The 26258-nt window shown below is 36.7% G+C and overlaps 1 protein-coding gene across 4 annotated transcripts in view; it reads left to right on the plus strand.

Annotated features, from left to right (window-relative positions):
• The window catches only part of VAMP7 (vesicle associated membrane protein 7), a 59439-nt gene that overhangs the window by 17357 nt on the left and 15824 nt on the right, over positions 1–26258 (plus strand). For 2 of the 4 annotated variants that reach the window (XM_002722201.5, XM_070066508.1), the window contains 3 exons: positions 1687–1824; positions 4910–5000; positions 13098–13165. In XM_002722201.5, the coding sequence (XP_002722247.1) occupies positions 1687–1824; positions 4910–5000; positions 13098–13165 (297 nt within the window). Of the gene's footprint in view, positions 1–1686; positions 1825–4909; positions 5001–13097; positions 13166–14561; positions 16731–26258 lie in introns of those variants that run through there. The other 2 variants (XM_070066507.1, XM_017338149.3) reach the window with 2 other exon arrangements.

The following is a 26258-nucleotide window of genomic DNA, read 5'->3' on the forward strand; positions in this document are numbered from 1 at the left end:
TTGCTTTTTAATATTTATAGACTCTAGGCCCAAAACATTGAATAAGTTAATGATATCATCACAATCCTTTCTCTCCTCTGCTTTCCTCCGTGTTGACTTCTTCCTGGACAGGTTCCCCCCATGGCTACATGGAGCAACATACTTATTTATTCATGTACAAAAGAGATGGACTACCTTTTTGATTTTCTTGTTGTACTAATGAAGACATTTTTACCAGAGCATACCTTCTCCCCCCTCATTTTCAAAGTGAACTTCATTTATTGCAGGATGGGGAACGTCTGGCCCACAGGCCACATGAGGCTTGCAAATTCATTTGGTCTGGCCCTGCCAAGCCAGCTGCAGGTGGGACTGGAAATTCAATAAATTTATAGCAGGCTAATTTTTAAGTTAATAATTTTGTGTAGCCTGTGAATGATTTTTTAAATATCCAAATGGCCCTTGGCAGAAAAAGATTTCTGGGCTGTATGCTTGTTTCTAAATTGCTCACTGGCAGGAGACATGGAACTGGCATGATGGCCATAGATGAGGGTTCCTAATTTTTATTGTGTCACAGACCTCTTTGTCACCCTTGAGCTCCTCTCACTGTTTAAATGTACAAAATAATATGCACATGATTCTAAACATAACAAATAATGCTGAAATACATATAAAGATTAAAAGATGTTTAATATATTAAGGTATGTGCTTCCTTTTGAACCCATTAACAAGATCTAGTCATGGGTCTAATTTATAATTCTGAACTTAATGCTATTTCAAGATATTTATAACTGATGGCATATGAAACAGAAATATATTAGTCAGAAAATTACAGATGCTGTTTGATACTATTCTGGTTTATTATCTATATTCACAATTGAAATTTAAATTAAAGATTGGTGAAAGTAGCAATATAATTTATTTCCTAAATACAAGTGCTTCTTGACTTTTTACCATTGATCCCAATATAAAAATCTTTGTCTTAGATTAAACATCTTGGATACAGGTGGAAATGGCTGTGAGTGGCATTGATCATCACAATGATTTTCATCCTTGATTTCGGAGTATTTTCTAAAATTAGAAAAAAATCCAGCTGTGTCATGAAGTGACTGATAATGAAAGAGCTGGGAATAGGTGAAAAATATGAAATCTGGAATGGAGAATTGAACCTTATATTTCTTGAGCTGTAATTTGAAACGCACACACTTACACACATAAACACATACACATACTTTTTGACTGTCTTGGACTAGACAAGGTATGTCACTTGATCTTTTCAAATGTACCACCATTCTTGAAAAACAAAGTTTATGTGAGTAGCATTATTTTTATGTGTGGAAGATTATTATTATTATAGATTTATTGAACATCTTTGTGTCTGAAACTTTTGGTAGATCCTATGAAAAATATAGAAGTAAAACCCAATTCTTGATCTCAGGAAGTTGATAACATACTGTTCTTCAGTTGGCAATAACCAGATATATCTGGATTTAACTCTCAGCTCTTTAATTTACTACTTGTTTGATCTTTGACAAGTTAATTACCTTTTCAAGACCTTTGTTTCCTTCTCTGTAAATTGGAAACAGTGCTGGTTCCTCCTCATAGAGTCAATGCCCAGTAAATTTTAGCTGTTTTTAATATTATTGTTAGTTATCCACATCATATTTTTTTTACTTTCTAAGAGTGAACTCTGCCTTGTTCTCTTTTCAGGATTTTGAACGGTCCCGAGCCTTTAATTTTCTGAATGAGGTAAAGAAGAGATTTCAAACTACTTATGGTTCAAGAGCACAGACAGCCCTTCCATATGCCATGAATAGCGAGTTCTCAAGTGTCTTGGCTGCACAACTGGTAAGATCTTTCTGAGGATGAAGTGTTGTGAGTCATACCTTGTTCTTTATTACCTTAAACCACCATGCATATAGGAAGCTCTGACCTGCAATACACTTTCTGGCTTGAATTACTATAATCCAATGTAGTAAAAGTTCATATTAAAAAGTGGTGGGGCATGTTAAGGTAGAAAGCTCATAATTGGAATTAATAGTGGTCAGAGTATCAGGATTGGGAATAACATTGGAGGTCATCTAGTTCAACTACTCTTCTAAGGCTTACATCCACTCAATATACCAAATGACCTTTTAACATGTACGTAAACTTTCCTACCTTCCCATGAGTCAAATTTCATTTTTGAGCAACTCAAATTAATCATTTGAAAGTCTATTCATCTGTATGAATCCCTAATTGTTAACTTAATGAAGTTTTACATATATACCAGGAGCCTTCAAAAAATTAACAGAAATATATATAGATTTCAGAATTTTTTGGTACCAAAATAAACATCTTTTAATTCCATGTTCTGCAGACTTTTTGAATTCCTTTTTTATGTTCCTTTGAAGTACTCCTATAGTCAAGACAGAAAGCATTTCCATCACTCCATAATTTTTCTCATGTCCTTTCCTAGTCAGTTCCCTCCCCAATAATCTGCCCCAGGCAACCACTGCTCTTGTTTTCTGTCATTATCATTTTATTTGTCTTTTCTAGAATTGCCTATAAATGAAATCATGCGGCATATACTCTGTTGTGTCTTGCTTGTTTTACTCAGTGTAAATCATTTTTGATACTCATCTGTGTTGTGCAAATCAATAGTTTGTTTCCTTTTTTTTGTTTAGTTGTACTATATTCCTGTGCTATAATTTATTTATCCATTGCCCTGTTGCTAGATATTTGGGTTGCTTCCAGTGTTCAGCTATTATGAATAAAGCTACTATGAACCACCACATACAAGTCTTTGTGTGGATATGTTTTTATTTCTCTTTGGTAAATACCTAGGAATGAAATTGCTGGGTCATATGGTAAGTGATATGTAATGTTTTTATTTTTTTTTGACAGGCAGAGTTGGTGAGAGAGAAAGAGAGATATGTAATGTTTTTTAAAAATCACTTTTTCCAAAGTAATTTACCATTTTACATTCTTACCCAAGTTTCAATGTTTTTCGCATCCTTATCAACACTTATTCTTTAATTTAGCCATTCTAGTGGGTATGGAGTGGCACCTCATTGTGGTTTTCATGTATATTTTCATAATGACTAGAGATGCTTACCTTTTATCCATGAAACTATTTGAGTGCAAAGACATAAGCTCTAGATATGATTTTGTTGTAGATGATGAAACAGATAGATGCACTAAAATTGAATATGAAGGGTCTTCAAAAAAGTTCATGGAATATATGTGTTATGAAAAATTATGTGTGGATTTTAAAATTTTTGCACCATAATAAATTTATTTTTGAATTCCATTTTCCACATTTTGAAGTCTCCTTATGCTTTTCATTTCTCCTGTAAATATTCTTTATAGCACTTTTTTAGTATTATACTTCTAGATATATATGTACATATATATGCATGTATGTATGTACATATGTAGATATGTGTGTATATTCCTCTGGGAATGAAGTTACTTCAAGTTAGTTGTCGCTCCCCCTCTTCGTGGAGGAACGACACAGGACCCTGCGCTGTTCTTTCTGTCTGCTTGGCCCTCCCCGGGTTTGCTGCTGGTTCTTCCCGGGTTGGCTACTATCCCTTCCACCTCCGTGGAAGGGCAGTTCCCCCTGGCCACATTCCCCACTTCCGTGGGGGAGCAGCACACCGCCGGCCGGTTCTCTCGGGGGCTGCACAGGTGTTCCTTCAGCTAGATGTTCCCCTTAGATGTTCCTGGTGCATGCCGTCTCTCTCCTCCTTTATAGTCCTCCTCCGCCAATCCTAACTCGGCTGCCCACACGCCGAGTACGCTGCTCTCCAATCAGGAGCCAGTCCTACAGTTTATTGGTTGAACTGGAGGCAGCTGTGCGGAAGCTGTTTACTTCTCTCCCAACGCCATATTGTGGGAGAGCAGATGCATAGAATAAGTCTTAATTCCAGTAACTCAGTCTAGTCCGGTTTGCTCCCCACAGTTAGTTACCTTTAAACTTTTGTTGTGCAAATGTTTCATTTTATATTCCTCACTAGAAAATGTCATATATGTGAAACTCTACAAAACCTCACCAACCAAAAAATATACCAATATACAATTAAAAAGTACATAGGGTCAGGGCCGGCGCTGTGACACAGCAGGTAAAGCCGCCGCCTGTGGTGCCACCATCCCATATGGGTGCTGATTCAAGTCCTGGCCGCTCCATTTCTGATCCAGCTCTCTCCTATGTCCTGGGAAAGCAATATAAGATGGCCCAAGTCGTTGGGCCCTTGCACCTACGTGGGAGACCTGGAAGAAGTTCCTGGCTCCTGACTTCGGATCGGCACATCTCCGGCCATTGCAGCCAGTTGGGAGTGAACCAGTGGATGGAAGACCTCTCTGTCTGTCTGTCTGTCTCTCTCTCTCTCTCTGCTTCTTCTCTCTGTGTAACTGATTTCCAAATTAAAAAATTAATTAATTTTTAAAAAGTACATAGGGTCAACTGGCAGCAAAATATTCAAATCAGATTGTCTGTTGTTAGCTTCAGATCTGTGTATGACTGAGCAAATCTGCACTGGTTTCTTCATCTATAAATGGAGATAATAATAGCATCTTTATCACAGAATTTTTAGGTGGATTAAATAATATCCCCTGTTTGAAACATGTAGCACAGTGAAGTAACCAAAATATTGTGTACTAAGCAACTGGAATGTTGTGATGACTCCATATTGTTATATATATATAATTTCAAAATATATATTACCATCAATGTCCTAGATTCTAGATTCCAAATGAAGCCCATAAAAAAAATCTTCCCATATTTTCCCTTAGGTGTAATAACATTTTTCCAGTGAAGTGGCATTATTTTTTATATCAGTAGAGATATAATTCTGTAGCATTTTCAGAGTAAATTGTCATTCCTCTTGTTGTTGTTTTCATATTTTAAATAATGTCTAGGTACCATAAATTAAAATTTTTTTTCTTATAGAAACATCACTCTGAGAATAAGGGCCTAGACAAAGTGATGGAGACTCAAGCCCAAGTGGATGAACTGAAAGGAATCATGGTCAGAAACATAGGTAAGTTTCAGTGATATAATTTCATGCATGTGGGCAAAAATTTTAACGGATTATTTACTTGGGTTCAAATTATTCCAGAGAGGCTGAAATAGCACTTACTTATTCTTACTGTTGGAAGTTAATTGTCAGCAGATATACAATATGGAGGTTACCTTCCTATGATATTGATTATATGAATGGTTTCTTAATATTTATGATCATTCTTCCCTCTAAATTTGTTAGTTTGCTTAAAATGACAAATTCCTAGAACTTTATGATAGTTTAGCAATTTAGAATAATTTGGTTAGTTTGGGCTAGATATAACCAGATAGATGATATTATCCATAGATCATTAAAATATAACTGACCTCTTTAGACAGTCTCTGGTTTTTAATTGAGAGAATCTCTTAGAGAGATTTTGAGGAGTCTTTCACAAGGGTAGCTATGGATTTTTTTTAATCTGACAGACAGTGAGAGAGAGAGAGAGACAGAGAGAAAGGTCTTCCTTCCGTTGCTTCACCCCAAAATGGCTGCTACAGCCGGCACTGCGCCGATCCGAAGCCAGGAGCCAAGTGCTTCCTCCTGGTCTCCCATGCGGGTGCAGGCACCCAAGCACTTGGACCATCCTCCACTGCTTTCCCAGGCCGCAGCAGAGAGCTGGACTGGAAGAGGAGCAGCCAGGAATAGAACCCGGTGCCCATTGGGATGCCGGCAGAAGATTAGCCAAGTGAGCCACGGCACCGGCCCAAGCTATGGATTTTTCTTAAATGCCCTTTATCAGGCTGAGAAAGTTCTCTTCTATTTCCTGATTGCTAAGTGATTTTATCATTAAAATGGTTTTATCATTTTGCCATCTTTTGAAATGATCATGTGATTTTTGTATTTTTGTTCTTTATTAATATGATAATTTATTTTCAGAAAGTAAACCAACCTTGCTTTTGGAATAAATCCCACTTTATCCTAGTGTATAATCCTTTTTTTATATTTCTAGAAACATCCTGCTAGTATTTTACTGAGGATTTGTTAATGTCTTTGTTCATAAAAGATATTGATCTATGTTTTCTTGTGATTTGTGCTTTTGGTTTTGATACTAGGATAATACTGACCTCATAGAAAGAGTTGAAAAGTGTTCCCATTTCTTCCATTTATGGAAGGGTTTGTGATTTTTTATTTCCACATATTTGTGAATTTCCTGAATTTCTTTTTGTTATAGATTTCTAATTGTATCTCATTATGGTTGGGGAGAATAATCTTTACAATTTCATTCCTTTTAAATTTATTGACACTTGTTTTATGACCAAGTATATTGTTTATCAGAATATTCTATGTACACTTGTGAAGAATATTTGTTCTAGTATTGCTGGTGGAATGTTCTAGATACCTTTTAGGATCTGGTTGATTTAAGGATTTGTTTAAGTTGTCTGTTTATCTTCTATCTAGTTCTACACTTTATTGATATTTTATTGAAGCTTCCAACTATTGTTGAATTGTCTATTTCTATTTTTACTTTTAGTTTTTTGCTTCATATCTATTTTTTAAGATTTTTATTTATTTGAAAGGCAGAGAGACAGAGATGGACAGATATTCTGATTCATCCCCAATGCCTACAACATCCAAGGCTGAGCTAGACCAAAGCCAGGAGCTCAGGACTCCATCTGGGTCTCCCACATGAGTGGCAGGTGCACAAATGCTTGAGCCATTATCTACTGCTTCCCAAGGTGTACATTAACAGATAGCTAGATTGAAAGCAGAGGCAAGACTCAAACCCAGGTATCCCAAGCAGTGTCCTAAACCCTATGCCAAACACTCACCCCAGCTTCATATATTTTGAAGCACATTTTTAGGTGCATTTGTGTATGATTGGCTGTAGGATTCTTGATGGACCTTTTTATGTTTACAAAATGTCCATTTTCACCTCTGACTTCTTTTAAGTTTTTAATTCTATTTTGTCTGCTATTGTTAGGCCTATTCCAGTTCTCTTGTGTTCTTTGCTTTCTTCTGGTTTCTTTTCTTTTGCTTTTGAATCTAAAACATATCTCCTATAACAAACGTATGAGAGGAGAGCCAGCACTGTGACATGGTATTCCGAGCCTCTGCCTGGGGCGCTGGCATCCCATATGGGCACTGGTTCATGTCTCGGGTTCTCCTCTTCCGATCCAGCTCTCTGCTGTGGCCTGGAAAAGCAGTAGAAGATGACCCAAGTCCTTGGGCCCCTGCAGCCATGTGAGAGACTCAAAAGAAACTCCAGACTCCTGGCTTTGGCCTGGCACACACCAGCGTTGAGGCCATCTGGGGAGTGAACCAGCAGATGAACACCTTTCTGTCTCTTCCTCTCTCTGTAACTCTCTCTCAGATAAATAAATAAAATCATTTTAAAAAACCATATGAAAGTACTTCAAAAAGATCATGGAGGTGCTGGCATTATGGCACATTGAGTTAAGCTGATGCCTGCAATACCAGTATCCCATATGGGTGCCAATTTAAGTCCTGGCTGCTCTACTTCTGATCCAGCTCTCTAATGTGGCCTGAGAAAACAGTAGAAGATGGCCCAAGTCCTTGGGCCCCTGCACCTGCATGGGAAGACCCAGAAGAAGCTCCTGGCTCCTGGCTTCAGATCAGTGTGACTCCAGCTGTTGCAATCAATTGGGGAGTGAACTAGCGGATGGAAGATCTCTTTCTCTCTCTCTCTGCCTCTCCTTCTCTCTCTGTGTAACTCTACCTTTCAAATAAACAAGTAAATCTTTAAAATAAAAAAAGATATTTGGGAGCAAAAACATTTAGAGATCCATAATTTTCATCATAATGCATCTTCTGTGAACTTTTTGAAAACCTCATATGTAGTCATATTTTACTTTTATCCAGTCTGACAAGCTCCATCTTTATTAGATTGCTTATTGTATTCATTTTTAATGTTATATCAATACAGTTTAATTTATATCTGCTGTTTTGCTATTTTCTATATAGTTTATACCTATTTAATTCCTGTTTCTCCTCTACTAGATTCTTTTGCAGTCAGTGACCATTTTTCTAGAGGAACATTTTTAAGTCTTTTAATGATTTTTTACTATGTACTTTTTACTCATTTACCCAGTGGTTTCCCCAGGCTTCTAGCATGCATCTTCACTTATCATAATCTATTTCACATTTATATGGACTTCATTCCAGTGATTATAGAAATATTACTCCTCTGTAGCTCTATTCACTCTTCCTCATTTTTGTGCTATTATTCCTATACATAATTTATCTATAAGTGTTAAAAAACCAACAAATTGGCTATAGTAGCTTTCTTACCATTTCTATTTGTTTTTGTGGTTTCCAATTATCATCTAGTATTGTTTTCTTACACTAGTACAGGTTTGTAAACATCTATCTCCTTTATGCTATTATTGTAAATTTTATTACATCTCTATATATTGTATGACCAAGAATAAAATTAGATACTGTTTTCTACAATTGCTTTTTAAATGAATTAGGAGAAAAAAGGAATATGAATTTTAAACTGCCTTTTGTAACTACATAACTACCTTTACCAACACTGTATACACACACACATGCATATAAATTCGAATTTCAATCTGGTTTCTTTCATATTTCTCACAAGGAGGGTCTGCTAGCAATGAATTATCAGTTCTTGTTCATCTGGGAAAGTCTTCCTTTCATCTTCATTCTTTAAGGATAGTTTTTTGGTGGTATATGATTCTTGGTTGAAAGAATTTTTTCTTTCAGCACTTAGAATATGTCATCTCACCATCTTCTGGCTGCCATTGTTTGTGATAAGTGACCTTTTTAAAAAATTTTATTCAGTGAATACAGATTTCATGCATTTCATAGTACAAATTTGGGAACATGGTGATTCTTCCACCTTACCTCCTTCCCACCCATACTCCCACCCTTCTTCCTCCTCCCTCTCCCATTCCCATTCTTATTTTTTACAAAGATCTATTTTCAGTTAATTTTATTCTCATAAGATTAACCCTACACTAAGTAGAGAGTTCACCAAATAGTATGAAGAAAAAAGCACCTTTATTTAAGAATAAGTTTTTACAAATTTTAACTGACACATAGAAATTGTACATATTTATGAGGTACCATGTAAATTTTCAATTGGGTAGCATGGACACTTTACTGATTCTTCCAATCCATGAACATGGGATGTCTTTCCATTTATTTGTATCATCTCTTCAATTTCTTTCATCAGTGCTTTTATAATTTTCATTGCAGAGATCTTCCACCTCTGTGTTTTAATTTATTCTTAAGTATATTTGTAGCTGTTGGAAATAAGATTAATTTCCTGGTTTCTTTTTCAGATAATTCACTTTTATTGTATAATAACAGTACTGATTTTGAATATTGACTTTGTATCCTACCACTTTGATAAATTTGGTTCTAATACTTTTATTGGAATTTTTTGGGTTTTCTGTATAACAGATTATGACACCCGCAGAGTGACAATATGACTTCTCCCATTCCAATTTGGATACACTTCATTTCTTTGTCTTTCTAATTGATCTGACTAGGATTTCCAGTAGTATGGTGAATAAAAGTGGTAAAAGTTGGCATCCTTGTCATGTCCTAGTCTTAGAAACCATTCTACTTTTCCCCATTCAGTATAATGTCAGCTGTTGACTTGCTATATATGACCTTTATTATGTTGACATATGTTCCTTCTCTATTTAGATTGTGAAGTTTTAGTATAAAGGGATGTTGGATTGTATCAAATGCCCTTTCTGCATCTATTGAAATGATACAACTGTTTTCCTTCATTCTGTTTGCTATGGTGTATCATGTTTATTGATTCCCATATGTTAAACCATTCTTGTATCCCTGGAATGATTCCTATTTGTCCTGGTGAATAATCTCTTTAATGTGTTGTTGAGTTTGCTTTGCTAGTATTTTGTTGAGGATTTTTGCATCTATATTCAGCAAGGATATTGGCCTTCAGCTTCCTTTTTTTGTCATGCCCTTTCTGGTTTTGGTATCAAGGTAACTGGCCTCCTAGAATGAGTTTGGAAGAATTCCCCCTTCTTCTGTTTTTTTGAAGTAGTTTAATTCTTCTTTAAATGGTAGAACTCAACAGTGAAGCATTTTCATCCTGGGTTTTTAGAAGTTTAATTACTGATTCAATATCACTACTCATTATTGGCCTGTTGAGTATTCTGTGTTTTTATAAGTCAGTATTGGCAAGGTGTTTGTGTGTCCAGAATTTTGTCCATTTCTTCTGGTTTTTCAAGTTTGTTGCCATGTAATTGTTCATAATAATCTCTAATAGTCATTTGTATTTCTGTGATGTCAACTGTAATGTCTCCCTTTTCATCTCTGATTTTGTTTATTTGAATTTTCTCTTTTTTCTTAGTCTAGCTAAGGATTTGTGAATTTTATCAAAAAACTCTAGCTCTTTTTTTCATTGATAGGTTTTACATTTTTTAATTCTCTGTGACAGCTTTGTACCAAAATTTATTATTTCTTTCTCTACTAATTTAGGGTTTGATGTATTCTTGTTTTGAATTCCTTAAAGTGAAGTTGTAGGCATTGATTGCTATAAACTTCCCTCTTAGAATTATTTTGGTGTAGCCGGCGCCGTGGCTCATTAGGCTAATCCTCCGCCTTGCGGCGCCGGCACACCGGGTTCTAGTCCTGGTCAGGGTGCCGGATTCTGTCCCGGTTGCCCCCCTTCCAGGCCAGCTCTCTGCTATGGCCCAGGAAGGCAGTGGAGGATGGCCCAAGTGCTTGGGCCCTGCACCCCATGGGAGACCAGGAGAAGCACCTGGCTCCTGCCTTCGGATCAGCATGGTGCGCCGGCTGCAGCGCACCAGCCTTGGCGGCCATTGGAAGGTGAACCAACGGCAAAGGAAGACCTTTCTCTCTGCCTCTCTCTCACTGTCCACTCTGCCTGTCAAAAATTAAAAAAAAAAGGAATTATTTTGGTGTATCCCATGGGGTTTTTTTTTTTAAAGATTTATTTATTTTTTGAAAGGCAGAATTACACAGAGAGAGAAGGAGAGGCAGAGAGAGAGAGAGAGAGAGAGAGGTCTTCCATCCACTGGTTCACTCCCCAGTTGGCCGTAACTGCAGGAGCTGTGCCGATCCAAAGCCAGGAGCCAGGAGCTTCCTCTGGGTCTTCCCACATGGGTGCAGAGACCCTAGCACTTGGGCTATCTTCCACTGCTTTCCTAGGCCATAGCAGAGAGCTGGATTGGAAGTGGAGCAGACATGAACTGGCACCCATATGGGATGCCGGCACTGCAGGCACAGCTTTTACCTGCTACAACACAGTGCCAGCCCCTCCCATAGGTTTTGATGTGGAGTGTTTCCATTTTTGTTCATTTCAAGAAATTTGAAAAATTTCTGTATTAGTATCTTCCTTGATACATTGGTTGTTCAGGAATAAGTTTTCTAATCTCCATTTATGTAATTTCCAAAGTTTTTGTGGTTATTGATTTCTATATTCATTGCATTATGGTCAGAAAGATATTTAATGCAACTTCCATTTTTAAATTTGTTGATACCTGTTTTGAGATCTACCATATGATCTATCCTGGAGAGTGTTCCATGTACTGTTAAAAGAATGCAGCTATTGGATGGAACATTCTATAGATGTCTGTTAGGTTCAGTTTATCTAGGGTGTAATTTAACTTTGCTCTTTGTTGATTTTCTGTCTAGACAGTATTTCTGAGAGTGAGTTGTTAGTCTCCTACTATTAATGTGTTTGGTTTATGCAGACAACTCTTTCCTTTTGTTAATAATTATACTAAAACCAAGCACTGTGGTCTCACCTGACCTTCAAAGCTTGTGAGGGTGATTTGGTGCATGATTAGCTGTTAAAATTTTCCCCTCTGGGAAAAATATCAGAGCCAGTGCTCTGGAGTTGTTAGTATTGACAGTGGACTATTTCTCTTGAAGTGATGCCCTTGCTTTAACAGTGAGGTTCTGGGTAACCTTATTGTTCTTAACCTGGCTCTCCCAGCATGCGAACTCTACTGTATGCATGAGTTGAGGCAGGAGCAATCAGGGCCTGCTATTCCTGGCCTTCCAACTGAGGTAGAGGTTCTGTTCTGTAAATGGGGACTGAGTGGAAGAAGGAAACACCAAACCTATCAGATTCTGCTACACAGAGCTGTGAGGTGGAATGAGAAAAGCTGATGACTACCCAGAGTGTCAAGAGTAGAACTTCAGGGCTGGCACCGTGGCATAGTAGGTAAAACTGCCTCCTGCAGTGCCAGCATACCTATGAGCACCAGTTCGATCCAACTCTTTGCTATGGCCTGGGAAAAGCAGTAGAAGATGCCCATGTAGGTGTCCCTCTGCACCTACATGGGAGACGCAGAAGAAGCTCCTGTCTCCTGGCTTCAGATCCGCACAGCTCCAGCCATTGCAGCCATCTGAGGGAGTGAACCAGTGGGTGGAAGACCTCTCTCTCTCTCTCTCTGGCTGTGCCTCTCTGTAACTCTGCCTTCAAATAAATAAATCTTTTTTAAAAAAGAGTAGAGTTTCCATCTCACTGAACTGAATCTCACAGTTCTTATAATGAGTTTATTTTTTTGTATACATGTTTCTCCATTTACTGTATGCCCTTTGGAAATACACATTTTCTACAGACTTTAAATGGTTGTTTGGTGGTTGGTTGCTTGTGGGGAATATCTGAGGAGCTTCTCGTGCTGCAATTCTGCAAGTGTCTGACTCTCACTCATTTTGTAATTCAATTTTTTTACTCTCAAATCACACTCTTAATTCAGGGGTTTTTGCAAACTATTACCCTTGAGTCAAGTCTGGCCAGCTGCCTGTTTTTCTTCATAAAGTTTCATTGGAACACAACCATTGCCCATTCATTTACATGTTCTCTATATTTGACAGAGTTGAGTACTTGCACCAGAGACTGTATGGCCCACAAAGCCTAAAATGTTTAGTATCTGCCCCTTTACGTAAAAGACGGCTACTCTCTACTTTAGTTGATAAGGCTTTACCTGGAACCTTGTATTTTTTAAAAGTTAAACTTTTTGTAATAAATATGAGCTGTCAGGAATAATAATTATAATTAATTTTTAAGATTTTCATTAAGACAAAGATAAAAACAGCAAATTTTTAATATAAAACATAATCTTTCCTGTTTTTCCTATGCAGATCTAGTAGCTCAGCGAGGAGAAAGATTGGAATTATTGATAGACAAAACAGAAAATCTTGTGGATTCAGTAAGTATGGAATATTATAATTTTACATGATATAAAGTAGAGAGACTACAAATAAATGATGACTAACAATAAGGAAATGCCTTAAATTCAATACTTTGAGTTTTTTTTCCCTCTTGTCTCCAGTATGTGATTACATTACATTGTGATATTGAGGGTAGCAATGAAGCATAGGAGAAAAAGCCATTAAGGAGACTTTCGTTTGGAAAACATACTATACAAAAATAATCTTCTGAAGCTTTGAATTGATGCCAACATAATTTACCACCCCAGCTGCATGTACTAGTCTGTTCTCTACACATTTATAAAAAATGAAACAAATATGCAGACTAGTTGTGACCCATTATGAATCCTGAAAACTGGGCAGTTTACTTTCTTATTTACGGTGATAGCTTGAGCTTTCCTTGTATCAAGCAAGAGGCATGGATTGTGAAGGACCAGTAAACATTAAAGGAGATCTTGTGTCCCTGTGAGCCAATTATGGTCGTTATGTTTCTTTACATTTTCCATGTGGTTAAGTGGATGAAGGTTTAGAGAAAGGATAGGAGAACAGAAGGAGGGCAGAGATCAGTTGCAATTTGGATCTCTATAATTCCAAACTTAAAAGTAGAGTAGAAGTTTATACCTTGAAATAGGTCAGTGATTGATCATGTTCACTGTTATTGGCAACAAGATTGTAATGGTTAAGAGTACAATCTAGTGTCAGGCTGCCTGGGTTTGAATCTGACCTCTGCCATTTACTAGTTCTAGGACCTTAGGCAAGTTACTTATTAACCTCTCTGTACCTCAGTTGTCATCATCTGTAAAGTGAAGATATACCTACCTAGCATTTTGAGGATTCAAACCGATAATGCATACAGAGTACCTAACATAGAATCTGGTACCTAGTTAGCGGTATTTAAATGTTTGTTGTTAATTTTATAGACACATCTAGTAACAGCAGGTCTTAGGAGGACTATTTCCATCCACTGGTTCACTCTCCAAACAGTCTCAATGGCTGGGGTTAACCCAAGCCAAAGCCAGCAGCACAGGAACTCCATCCAAGTCCCCCATATGGGTGGCAGGACCCCAAACACTTGGCCGATCTTCCACTACTTTACCAGGCACGTTAGCAGAGAGCTGGATCAGAAGCAGAGCAGCTGATACTGAAACCAGTGCTTGTATGGGATGCTAGTGTCTTAAGTGATAGCTTAACCTGCCATCGTACCACAACACCAGCCCCAAATTCTATTCATTTTTGAATGTTAAACCAACTTTGCATTCCTATAAAATCATTACATTTTTGTATAACACTATTGGATTTGCTTTTTTTTGGATTTGCTTTTGTTTGTTCAGGAGTTTTGCGTGTGTGCTCGTAAGGGATATTGGTCTGCAATCTATTTTTCTTTTAACATTTCAGTATCAGAGATATGCTGGGCTCTTCAAACAAGTTGGAAGCATTGTCTTTTTATTCTCTGAAAGAGTTTAGTTACTTCTGGTATTACCTATTCTTTAGATATATAGAAAATATATGCCAATGAAGCAATCTGGGCTTAGAGTTTTCTGTGTAGGAAGATTATAAATATATCATATTGCATTTGTTTTCTGTTTTTCCCATCTGTTCTTCATTCCCTTCTCTATCTTTTTCTTGTTTTCATTGGATTGATACTTTTTTGTTCCATTTTACCTCTTGTTAGTTTATTAGGTATAATTCTTTGTTTTGTTATTCTCTGATTGCTTTAGGGTTTATAGTTAAAGAGTTATACTATATCATAATCTATATATATCTATATATATATACTATATCATAATCTACCATCAAGTGGTATTATTCCCCTTCATGAATTAAGAACCTTAGAAGTATACTTTAACTTTTTGCTTCCTGACCTTTATGCTATTGTTTTAAACACATATTTAAACATAGTTGTTATTAATAACCTCACAATATATTGTTACTATTTATGTTTAAATGACTGCCTTTTAAGGATTTTAAATAATATGAAAAAAGTCATGTAGTTACCATTTAGATGTTCTTCATTCTTTTTTGTAGATCTGAATTTCCAGCTAGTGTCATTTTTCTTTGCGTATAGGACTTCCTTTCATATTTACTTAGTGCAGGTCTGCTGGAAATGAATTCTTTCACCTTTTGTTTGTCTAAAAAGTCTTTATTTTACTTACTTCATTGGAAGATATTTTTGCCAAGTATAGACTCCAAGTCAGTAGTTTTTCCTTTTGTTTTTCAGATCTTCAGTAATTTTTTTCTTTAAATTAAAAAAAAAGTTTTTCTTTCAGTGCTTTAAAGGTGTTTCATCGCTGTGTATTACATTGTTTCTGGTAAGAATTTTGCTGTCATCCTTACATACATGAGTACTTTAAAAAAATTCATAGGAAAATGGAATTAAAAGATAAATATTTTGGTGCAAATTTTAAAATCCATGCTTAATGAGGGATCTTTGAAAAGTTCATGAAAATGTGTATTATAAAAAACTGCAGTGATTTTCAAAAATTTTTTGCACCAAAATAGATGTATATGATGTGTCCTTTTTTTCCCTTCAGATGTTTTAAGATTTTCTCTTTATCATTGGTTTTAAGAAAGTTGATTATGATGTGCCTTGAGTAGTCTTCTTAATGTTTCCTAAGTTATAGGTTTGTTGAATTTTGGATTTATACTTTTCATCAAATTATGAAAATATTCAACTCCTTGTAGAACTCTAGTTACATGTTTATTAAGCCACTTGAAGTTTTCACTTTTTGGACTCTATTTCATTTAGAATAGTTTGTATTACTCTGTTTTTTTTTTAACTTTTATTTAATGAATATAAATTTCCAAAGTACGATTTATGGATTACAATGGCTTCCCCCCCATAACGTCCCTCCCACCCACAACCCTCCCCTTTCCCATTCCCTCTCCCCTTCCATTCACATGAGGATTCATTTTCAATTCTCTTTATATACAGAAGATCAGTTTAGCATACATTAAGTAAAGATTTCAACAGTTTGCTCCCACACAGAAACATAAAGTGAAAAATAATAGATGATTTTTTAAATGATGATGAAATCAGATCAGACCTATTGTCATGTTTAATCCCAGCGAGAGTCAAGTTGGGAATTGCTAATTTCTTCTTCTTCTTTTTTTTTTAACAGAAGATCAGTTTAGTATACATTAAGTAAAGATTTCAACAGTTTGCACCCCCATAGAAACACAAAGTGAAATATACTGTTTGAGTACTCGTTATAGCATTAAGCCTCAATGTACAGCACATTAAGGACAGAGATCCTACATGAGGAGTAAGTGCACAGTGACTCCTGTTGTTGACTTTACAAATTGACACTCCTGTATTACTCTGTTTTCAAGTTTATTTATATTCTGTAACTTGAAATTTGCTGTTAATCTCACCTTGTGTATTTTTCATCTCTCCAAGTTTGGTTTAGACATTTTTATATTCCATGTATCTCCTTAATATGTACATGCTTTCCTGAATATATGAAATATACTTATATTTGAAGTGTGTGTTTCACTTACATGTAATGTAAATATTGATAGAGTTAGGTTTAAGTAAACCATTTTGCTCTTTGTTTTTTTATTGCATGCTTTTTTGTCTTTTTAAAATTTTGATTGCTCAAGTATTTTTAAATTGTTTCATTTATCTCTATTTTTTAAACACTTTTATTGAAAATAATTCACACTCTCTCTCTTTCTCTCCTGATCTCTGTGTCTCTCTGTCTCTCTCTCTTATGCTCTCCTTCTGCCTACTTTCCTTCTTTGCCCCTTCCCTCCAGTCTGTTGGGTTTCCCCCAATAAACTCTTTCCCTTAAAAAAAAAAAAAAGGAATTCACAGACCATACAAATCAACTGTTTAAAGCATACAGATTGGTGGATTTTGGTATGTTACATTATTTTTAGATCATGGAAACAATATAGATAGCATAAATTTTGCCACTTTAAGTTTTTAAGTGGTATTAATTACCTCCATAGTGTTATGCAACCATCACTACTACCTATTTCGTTTTTTTTTTATTTAATGAACATAAATTTCCAAAGTACAGCTTATGGATTACAATAGCTCCCCCCCCATAACTTCCCTCCCACCCACAACACTCCCCTTTCCCACTCCCTCTCCCCTTCCATTCACATCAAGATTCATTTTCAATTATCTTTATATACAGAAGATCAGTTTAGCATATATTAAGTAAAGATTTCAACAGTTTGCACCCACACAGAAACACAAAGTGTAAAATACTATTTGAGTACTAGTTATAGCATTAATTAAACACCTAAGAGTAATTGTGTATTAATTACAGAGTTCAACCAATAGTTTTAAGTAGAACATAAAAAATACTAAAAGGGTAAAGTATTAAGTTCTTTTTTTTCCTTTTTTTTGTTTGTTATATAGTTTTTTTTTATTTAATAAATGTGAATTTACAAAGTGCAACTTTTGTATTGTTGTGGCTTCCCCCCCAACCTCCCTCCCTCCCTCCCGTGTCCCTCCCCTCTCCCACTCCCTCTCCTATCCCGCCCTTCATCGAGTTTCATTTTCAATTACCTTCATATACTGAAGATCAACTTAGTATATACTAAGCAAGGATTTCAACAGGCTGCCCTCACACAACCGCACAAGGTATAGGGTATTGTTCGACTAGTAGTGTTTTTTTTTTTTTTTGACAGCCAGAGTGGACAGTGAGAGAGAGAGAGAGACAGAGAAAAAGGTCTTCCTTTTGCCGTTGGCTCACCCTCCAATAGCCGCCAAGGCTGGCGCGCTGCGGCTGGCGCACCATGCTGATCCGATGGCAGGAGCCAGGTGCTTCTCCTGGTCTCCCATGGGGTGCAGGGCCCAAGCACTTGGGCCATCCTCCACTGTACTCCTGGGCCACAGCAGAGAGCTGGCCTGGAAGAGGGGCGACCAGGACAGAATCCGGCACCCTGACCAGGACTAGAACCCGGTGTGCCGGCGCCACAAGGCGGAGGATTAGCCTATTGAGCCACGGCGCCGGCCCGTTGTTTTTAAGTTTCATAGTAAAACACATTAAGGACAGAGATCCTACGTGGGGAGCATGTACCCAGTGACTCCCATTGTTGATTTAACAATTGGCACTCTTATTTATGACGTCAGCAATCACCGGAGACTCTTGCTATGAGCTGTCTAGGCTGTGGAAGCCCCTTGAGTTCACCAACTCTGAACTTGTTTAGTCAAGGCCGTATCACGGTGGAGGTTCCTTCCTCCCTTCAGAGAAAGGTGCTTCTCTCCTTGATGGCTTGTTCCTTCTGCTGGGGTCTTGTTCACCAGGATCTTTCGTTTAGATTGTTTTTTGCCACCGTGTCATGGCTTTCCATGCCTGTGAGACTCTCATGGACCTTTTAGCCAGATCCGAATGTCCCAAGGGTTGATTCTGAGGCAGGAGTGCTGCCATTCTATGAGTCTGCTGTGTGTCCTGTTTCCCCCGCAGGATCATTCTCTCCCTGTTAATTCTATCCTTCATTATTTGCTTACACTGGACTTATTTGTGAAATCTCATCGACACATACCCTATCTTTTTGATTGGTTGTGTATTTATACTTACCACTTTACCAAGTGCGCTGGCATTGGTACCTGCCTCCTTGGTAAGATTGAGTTGAAATCCCCTGGCACATTTCTAGTTCCACCATTGGAGGTAAGTCCAAGTGAGCCTGTGCCAACCTATATATCTCCTCCCTCTCTTATTCCCACTCCTATGTTTAACAGAGATCACTTTTCTGTTAATTTTAAACGCCTGAGAATGATTGTGCATTGATTACAGAGTTCAACCAGTGGTCTATGTAGAACAAACAGAGCAACAACAACAACAAAAATACTAAAAGGAATAAAATAGTAAGTTGTTCCTCAACAGTCTATACAAGGGCTGATCATGTCATTGACTACTACCTATTTCAAAAACTTTTATCACAGAAACTCTGTAACCATTAAGCAATAACTTCTCATTCCCCTCATCCTGAACCCCTGGTAACCTTGAATCTACTTTTGTCTCTATGAATTTGTTCTAGATATTGCATATAAGTAGAATCATACACCATTTACCCTTTTGTGTCTGGCTTGCTTCATTAACTGTAATGTTTTCAAGGTTCATTCATGTTGTAGCTTGTGTCAGAACCTTATTTCTTCCTATGGCTGAATAATATTCCACTGTATGTATATATCACATTTTGTTTGTCCAGTCATCTGTTGATAGACCCTTGAGTAGTTTCCACCTTTCAGCTATTGTGAATGATACTAAAAACGAACATTTATGAATAGTATCTGTTTAAGCCCCTATTTTCAGTTCCTTTGGGTCTATACCTAAGCATAGAATTTCTGAGTCATAAAGGAATTCTATGTTTAGCTTTTTGAGGAACTATCAAATTCTTTTCCATAAGCAGCTCTACCAGTTTGCATTTCTGCCAACAATGTACAAGGTTGCCAGTTTCTCCACATTTTTGCTAACACTTCTTTTCCATTTTTTATTATAGCTGTTCTGATGGATATAAAGTAGTACCTCATTATGGTTTTGATTTGTATTTCCCTAATGACTAATGTCCTAAGAATATACATGTTGGATGTGGTATATGGTAAAGTTGATAGAGCACAGAAGGAGATGAGAATGAGTCTTGGAAGGAAGAAATTTATTATCTTTACAAGTCCCAGAGAAAGGGTCTCCACATGCCACACCATGGTCATAGGAGAAAACAGGGTGGTCAGGGACAGAAGGGTCAAGAGAAAATGAAGGCTGAGACTAGAGACTTGATTGGGGTTTCTGTAAGAAAGACAAGACAGAGCAGAGTGAAATAGTTTAGGGTTGGTTAGTTCGAATAATTTCAATGGGCTGTAATCTATAGGATTGGTCTCTAATTGCCTGGTACCTGGCCCTGGTATAAGGCAGAGAAGTATTTGTTTCCTTTTGCAGATTTATGGGCCAAATGAGTTAGGTACAGCTGTGAATTGCTTAATTTACATATCAGAGGAATACTCCCTCCGAGCCCTTTGCTGTCTAAAAATTAGCTGGTCTTGAAGCTGGCACAGCAGGTTAATTGCTGCCTACCATGCTGACATTCCCTATAGGAGCACTTGTTCAAGTCCCATGTACTTTGCTTCTGATACAGCTCCCTGCTAATGAGCCTAAGAAAGCAAGTACTTGGGTCACTGCCACCCACATGGGATACCTGGATGGAGTTCCAGGCTCCTGGCTTCAGCTTGGCCCAGCCCTAGCTCTTGCAGCCATTTTGAAGTAAACCAGGGGATGGAAGATAGCTCTGTCTCTCCCTCTTTCTCAGTCTGCCTTTCAGATAAGTAAATCTTTTTTTTTTTTTAAAAAAAAAAAGAATTGGCTGGTCCTTGGACTGGTAGTCTCTCCCTAGCCAACATAGGGTGTGTGTGTGTGTGTGTGAGAGAGAGAGAGAGAGAGAGAGAGATTGTGATTTTTATCTACTTTTTAAAAACACCAGGAAAAAATTTATTAATAATTTTATAGATTTATGGGGTTCAGGTGACATTTCAATACATATATACACTGTGTACTGATCAAATCAGGGCTATCAAAATTTCCCCCTCCTAGTCATTACTTTTACATTAGAGCCTTATAGTTCCTCTCTTCTATTTTCTTATAAAATATATACTAGTTTATTGTTAACTACAGTCTTCTGTGCTATGTAATACTAAAAATTTATTCCTGCTAACTAACTACAATTTGGTACCTGTTATCCAAACTCCCTCTATTTCACCTTACCTCCCCCCAGCCTCTAGGATGCACTATTCTTTGTTCAGATTGAAGGTTTTTTCTTAAATTTCACATATGATGAAAAGAATATATAGTATTTGTCTTTCTGTGTCTGGCTTATTTCACTTAGCATAATGTCTAGTAATTCCATCAATTTTGTTGCAAATGCCAGGATTTCATTATTTTTTTTGGCTGAATAATATTATATTGTGTTTATATACCACATTTTCCTTATCCATTCATTTTTTGATGTATACTAGTTGATTCCATTTTACATTCCTGCTACTAATGCATAAGTAAAAGTTCCCCTTTTACCAAATCATTGCCAGCTCTTTTTGATAATAGCCATTTGTATGTCTTTGATGGCTAGTGATATTGAGTATATTCTCTTATATTTGTTGGTCATATCTCCCCTTTTGAGAAATGTCTATTTGTGTTCTTTGCCCGTTTCTTAACTGCATTGACTGTTTTATTTTTGTTATTGGCATTTTTGAGTTTCTTATATATTCTGGATATTAATCTCTTCTTGGATAAATAGCTTACAGCTATTTTCTCAGATTCTTTCATTTGTCTCTTCACTCTGTTGATTGCTTACTTTGTTGTAGAAGCATCTTAGTTTGACATACTACTGTACATGGATTAATTCCTGGGTTCTCTGTTCTGTTCCATTGATGTGCATGTCAGCTTTTATGCTAGTACCATGCTGTTTTAATTACTGTAGGCTTGTAGTATACTTTGAATTTGCTATTTTGGGTCTTCTGTGGTTCTATATACATTTTATGATTATTTTTCTACTATTATAAAGAATGTTATTATTATCTTGGTAAAGATTATGTCGAATCTGTAGACTGATTTGAGAATCATGGACATTTTAACAATATTAACTTAATATTTAATATCTTTTGTGTCCTTTATGATTTCTTTCATCAGTCTTTTACCATTTTCATTATAGAAACGTTTTATTTCTTCAATTTAAGTTTGTTCCAATATTTTTTTTGACAGGCAGAGTTAGACAGTGAGAGAGAGAGAGACAGAGAGAAAGGTCTTCCTTTCTGTTGGTTCACTCCCCAAATGGCCGCTACAGCCAGCGCACCGCACCAATCCAAAGCCAGGAGCCAGGTGCTTCCTTCTGGTCTCCCATGCGGGTGCAGGGCCCAAGCACTTGGACCATCCACTGCCTTCCCGGGCCACAGCAGAGAGCTGGACTGGAAGAGGAGCAACCGGGACAGAATCCGGTGCCCCAACTGGGACTAGAACCTGGTGTGCTGGCGCCGCAGGCAGAGGATTAGCCAAGTGAGCTGCAGCGCCGGCCTGTTCCTAAATATTTTTTTCACAGAATTGTGAATAGGATTGCTTTCTTGACTTCCCTTTCAGCAAGATTATTACTGATGTGTAAAAATGCTAACTTTTGTAGTCTGGTTTTTGTATTCTGCAACTTTACTAAATTGTTTTTGTCAGTTTTAATAGCTTTTTGGTGGAGTATTTAAGCTTTTCCATGTACAACGTCATGTCATCTGGAAACATGGGTATTTTGACTTCTTCCTTTCCAATTTGGATGCTCTTTATTTTTCTCTTTCCTAATTGTTCTTGCTAATACTTCCAGTACTATACTGAATAAGAGTTGGTGAAAATGTACATCCTTGTCTTGTTGCATGTCTTGGGGGAAACACTTTAGGTTTTTCCCATTCAGATTGATGTTGGCTGTGGTTTTGTTCTGTTCCTAAGTTGTTGACAGTTTTTATCATAAAGGAATGTTTAACCTTAAATGCTTTTTCTGCAATACTGAGATGATAATAAGGTTTTTATTATTCATTCTTATATTATTTATTGCATTCATTGATTTGCAACTGTTGAACCATCCTTGCATCTTTGAGATAAATCCCACTTGTTTATCATGTGTGATCTTTTTGATGTAGTGTTGGGTTTGGTTTGTTAATATTTTGTTCAGAAGTTTTACATATAGCTCATTAAAGATATTGGTCTGTAGTTTTCTTTTTGTATTGTCTATTTGGCTTTGATATCAGAGTAATGCTGGCCTTATAAAGAGTGTGACAGAGTTCCATCCTTTCTGATTTCTTGGAATAATTTTAGAAGTATTGGTATTAGTTCTTTTAATATTTTGTACAATTTACTGTAAAGTCATCAGTTCTTGCACTTTTCTTTGATAGGAGATTTTTAATTATTGCTGTAATCTTATTACTTGTTACTGGTCTGTTTAAATTTTCTATATCCTTTTGCTTTAATATTGGTAACTTTGATGTGTCCAGAAGCATATCTGTGTCTTCAGGATTTCCCAATTTGTTAGTATGTAGTTGTTCATAATTGTTTTTTATGACCCTTTATATATCTCTGATATTAGTTAAAGTATCTCCTTTTCCATTTCCAATTGTATATATTTGGATTATTCCCATTTTTCTTTGTTACTCTGGCTTAAAGGTTTTTCTGATTTTTAAAAGCCAGCTTTTCATTTTGTTGATCTTTTGTATTTTTTAAATTTTCAATTTCAATAATTTCTTCTCTGGTTCTTATTTCTTGTCCTGCTAACAGGTTTGGTTTGCTTGCTTTTTTAAATCCTTAAGGTGAATTGTTAGACTGCTTATTTGAAGTCTTTGAATTTCTTTGATGTGTGCACTTATTGTTATAAACTTCCCTGTTAATACAGATTTTTATGTATCCCACATATTTTTATGTGTTTGTTTTTCAGTTTCATTTGTTTCAGGAAATTTTTTATTTACTTTTTAATTTCTTCAATTATCCATTGATCATTCAGGAGCATGTTCAATTTCCATATATATTTTTAATTTTCTATTATTCCTTTTGTTGATTTCTAGTTTTATTTCATTGAGATCTGAGAAGATACATGGTATTATTTCAAATTTTTAAAATTTGTTGAGACTTAAAATGTAGCCTAATACATGGTCTATCCTGGAAAATGTTCCATGTGCTAATAAGAAGAATGTATAATTCTTAGCTGTTGAATGAAATGTTCTGTAAATGTCTCTCAGATCCATTTCGCAATAGTACAGCTCAATTCTGACTTGTCTTTGTTTATTGTCTATCTTGATGATCAGTCCATTGATGACAGTGGGGTATCCCCAGCTATTATTGCATTGGAGTCTATCCCTTAGATCCAATAATATTTGCTGTATGTATTTGTGTGATTTGGTATTGGGTGTGTGTATATTTACGTTGGTATGTCGTCTTTTTGAAATCTTGCTGTTTTATCTGATATGAGTATAGCTTTTCCTGGTGTCTTGCTTTCCATTTGCATGGTTTATCTTTTTCCAACGCTTCACTTTCAGCCTATGTCTTTATCTGTGAAATACATTTCTTGTAGGCATCATATACTTGTGTCTTGTTTGTTTTATCCATTTGGCCAACCTATATGCCAAGAAACTGGATAACCTAAATGATAAATTCCTAGCAACATACAACCTACCAAGACTGAATCATGAAGAAATACAAAACCTGAATAGACTAATATGGAATAAGGAGATTGAATCAGTAGTCAAAAAATTCTAAGAAAGAAAAGCCCAAGACCAGATGGATTCATTGACGAGTTTTACTAAAAAATTTAAAGAATTAGCACCAGCCCTTCTATATATTTATATATGTTTATACCATTTTAGGAACATAATGGCACTTCCCCCCACTCCTACCCACTATCCATCCCTTCCTCTCCCTCCCTCTTAATTTTTACAATGATCTACTTTCAGTACACTTAATGATCGTATAGTTAACCTTGCCCTAAGTAAAACACAAGTCCTTCTTAAGCTCTCCCAAACAAATTAAAAAGTAAACATTGCCAAACTCATTTTTTGAGGCTAACATCACCAAAGTTAGACAAAGATACTACAAGAAAACTGTAGACCAGTATTTCAGATGAATATAGATGCACAAATCCTCCAATAAAGTACAATCAAGCCTAATGCAACAGTGCATTAAAAGATTCATACATCTTGACCAAGTGGGAATTATCCCAGAAATGAGAGGAAGCAAGGTTGATTCATTATGCACAAATCAGTTAATGTAACATACTATATTAACATAATGAAGGATAAAAATTATATTATAATATGAATAGATGGAGAGAACATTTAAAATGTCAGCACCCCTTCATGATAAAAATTCTCAACAAACTAGGAATAGAATTATCTCAACATAATAAAGACAACATTATGAAAAACCTATAGCTAGCATCACACTGAACAGTGAAAAGTTGAAAAGTTTTCCTCTAAGATCGGAAACAAGGCAAAGATGCCATCTGTTGCCACATCTATTCAACATAGTACTAAAGTACTAGTCATGACAAGTAGGCAAGAAAAAGTAATAAAACATTGAAAAAGAAGAGGTAAAAGTATCTTGTTTTCAGATGACTCAATCATTTATGTAGAAAACATACATATAACCACAAAAAAAAAAAAAAAAACCCTGAGAAATAATAAATGAATTCAGTAAAGTGGCGAAGTATATAATCAACATACAAAAATCAATAGCAGGGCCAACATTGTGGGACAGTGGGTTAAGCCACCATCCACATATGAGTGCTTGCTCAAGTCCCAACTGCTCCACTCCAATCCAGCTTCCTGCTAATGCTCCTGGGAAAGCAGCAGAAGATGACCCAAGTATTTGGGCCCCTGCACTGGCATTGGAGACCTGGAAGGAGTCCCAGGCTCCTTCCTTCAGCCTGGCCCAGCCCCAGCTGTTGTGCCCATTTGGGAAGTGAACCAGTGGATGGAAGATTCATTCTCTCTCCCCCTCTCTCTCCCCCATCTCTCTCCCCCCATCTCTCCCTCCCTCCCCCTCTCCCTCCCTCTCCCTCTCTCCCTCTCCCTCCCTCTCCCTTACAAAATTTTCCTTACAATGGTACCAAGAAAACCCACATAAAAAAGCCCTTTAGGAATAAATTGAACTAAGGAGGTGAAAAACCTATGCACAGAAAATGACTAACATTTCCAAAAGAAGTCTCTGCCAGAGCAATTAGGCAAAAGGAAGCTATAAAGGGAATCTGAATTGGAAAGGAGGAAGTCAAATTATCCCCATTTGCAGACAATATGATCTTATATATAAAAACCCTAAAGATTACACACACACACACACACACACACAGTGTTAGAGCTAATTAAAAAAATCAGTCAAGTTGTACAAAATCACCAACTTGCAAATCAGTATGTGTTTCTATGAGGGAACTTTCAAAAGTTCATGGAAAATGTAATTAAAAGATAAGTTTAGGGGCCAGTACTGTGGCACAGCAGGTTAAGCCCTGGCCTACAGTGCCGACATCTAAGGGAGCTGGTTCGAGTTCCAGCTGCTCTACTTCGAATCCAGCTCCCTGCTAATAAGCCTGGGAAAGCAGCAGAAGATGGCCCAAGTCCCTGGACCCCTGTACCTA

The sequence above is a fragment of the Oryctolagus cuniculus genome, chromosome X, assembly GCF_964237555.1.
Source record: "Oryctolagus cuniculus chromosome X, mOryCun1.1, whole genome shotgun sequence".
NCBI lineage: Eukaryota > Metazoa > Chordata > Mammalia > Lagomorpha > Leporidae > Oryctolagus > Oryctolagus cuniculus.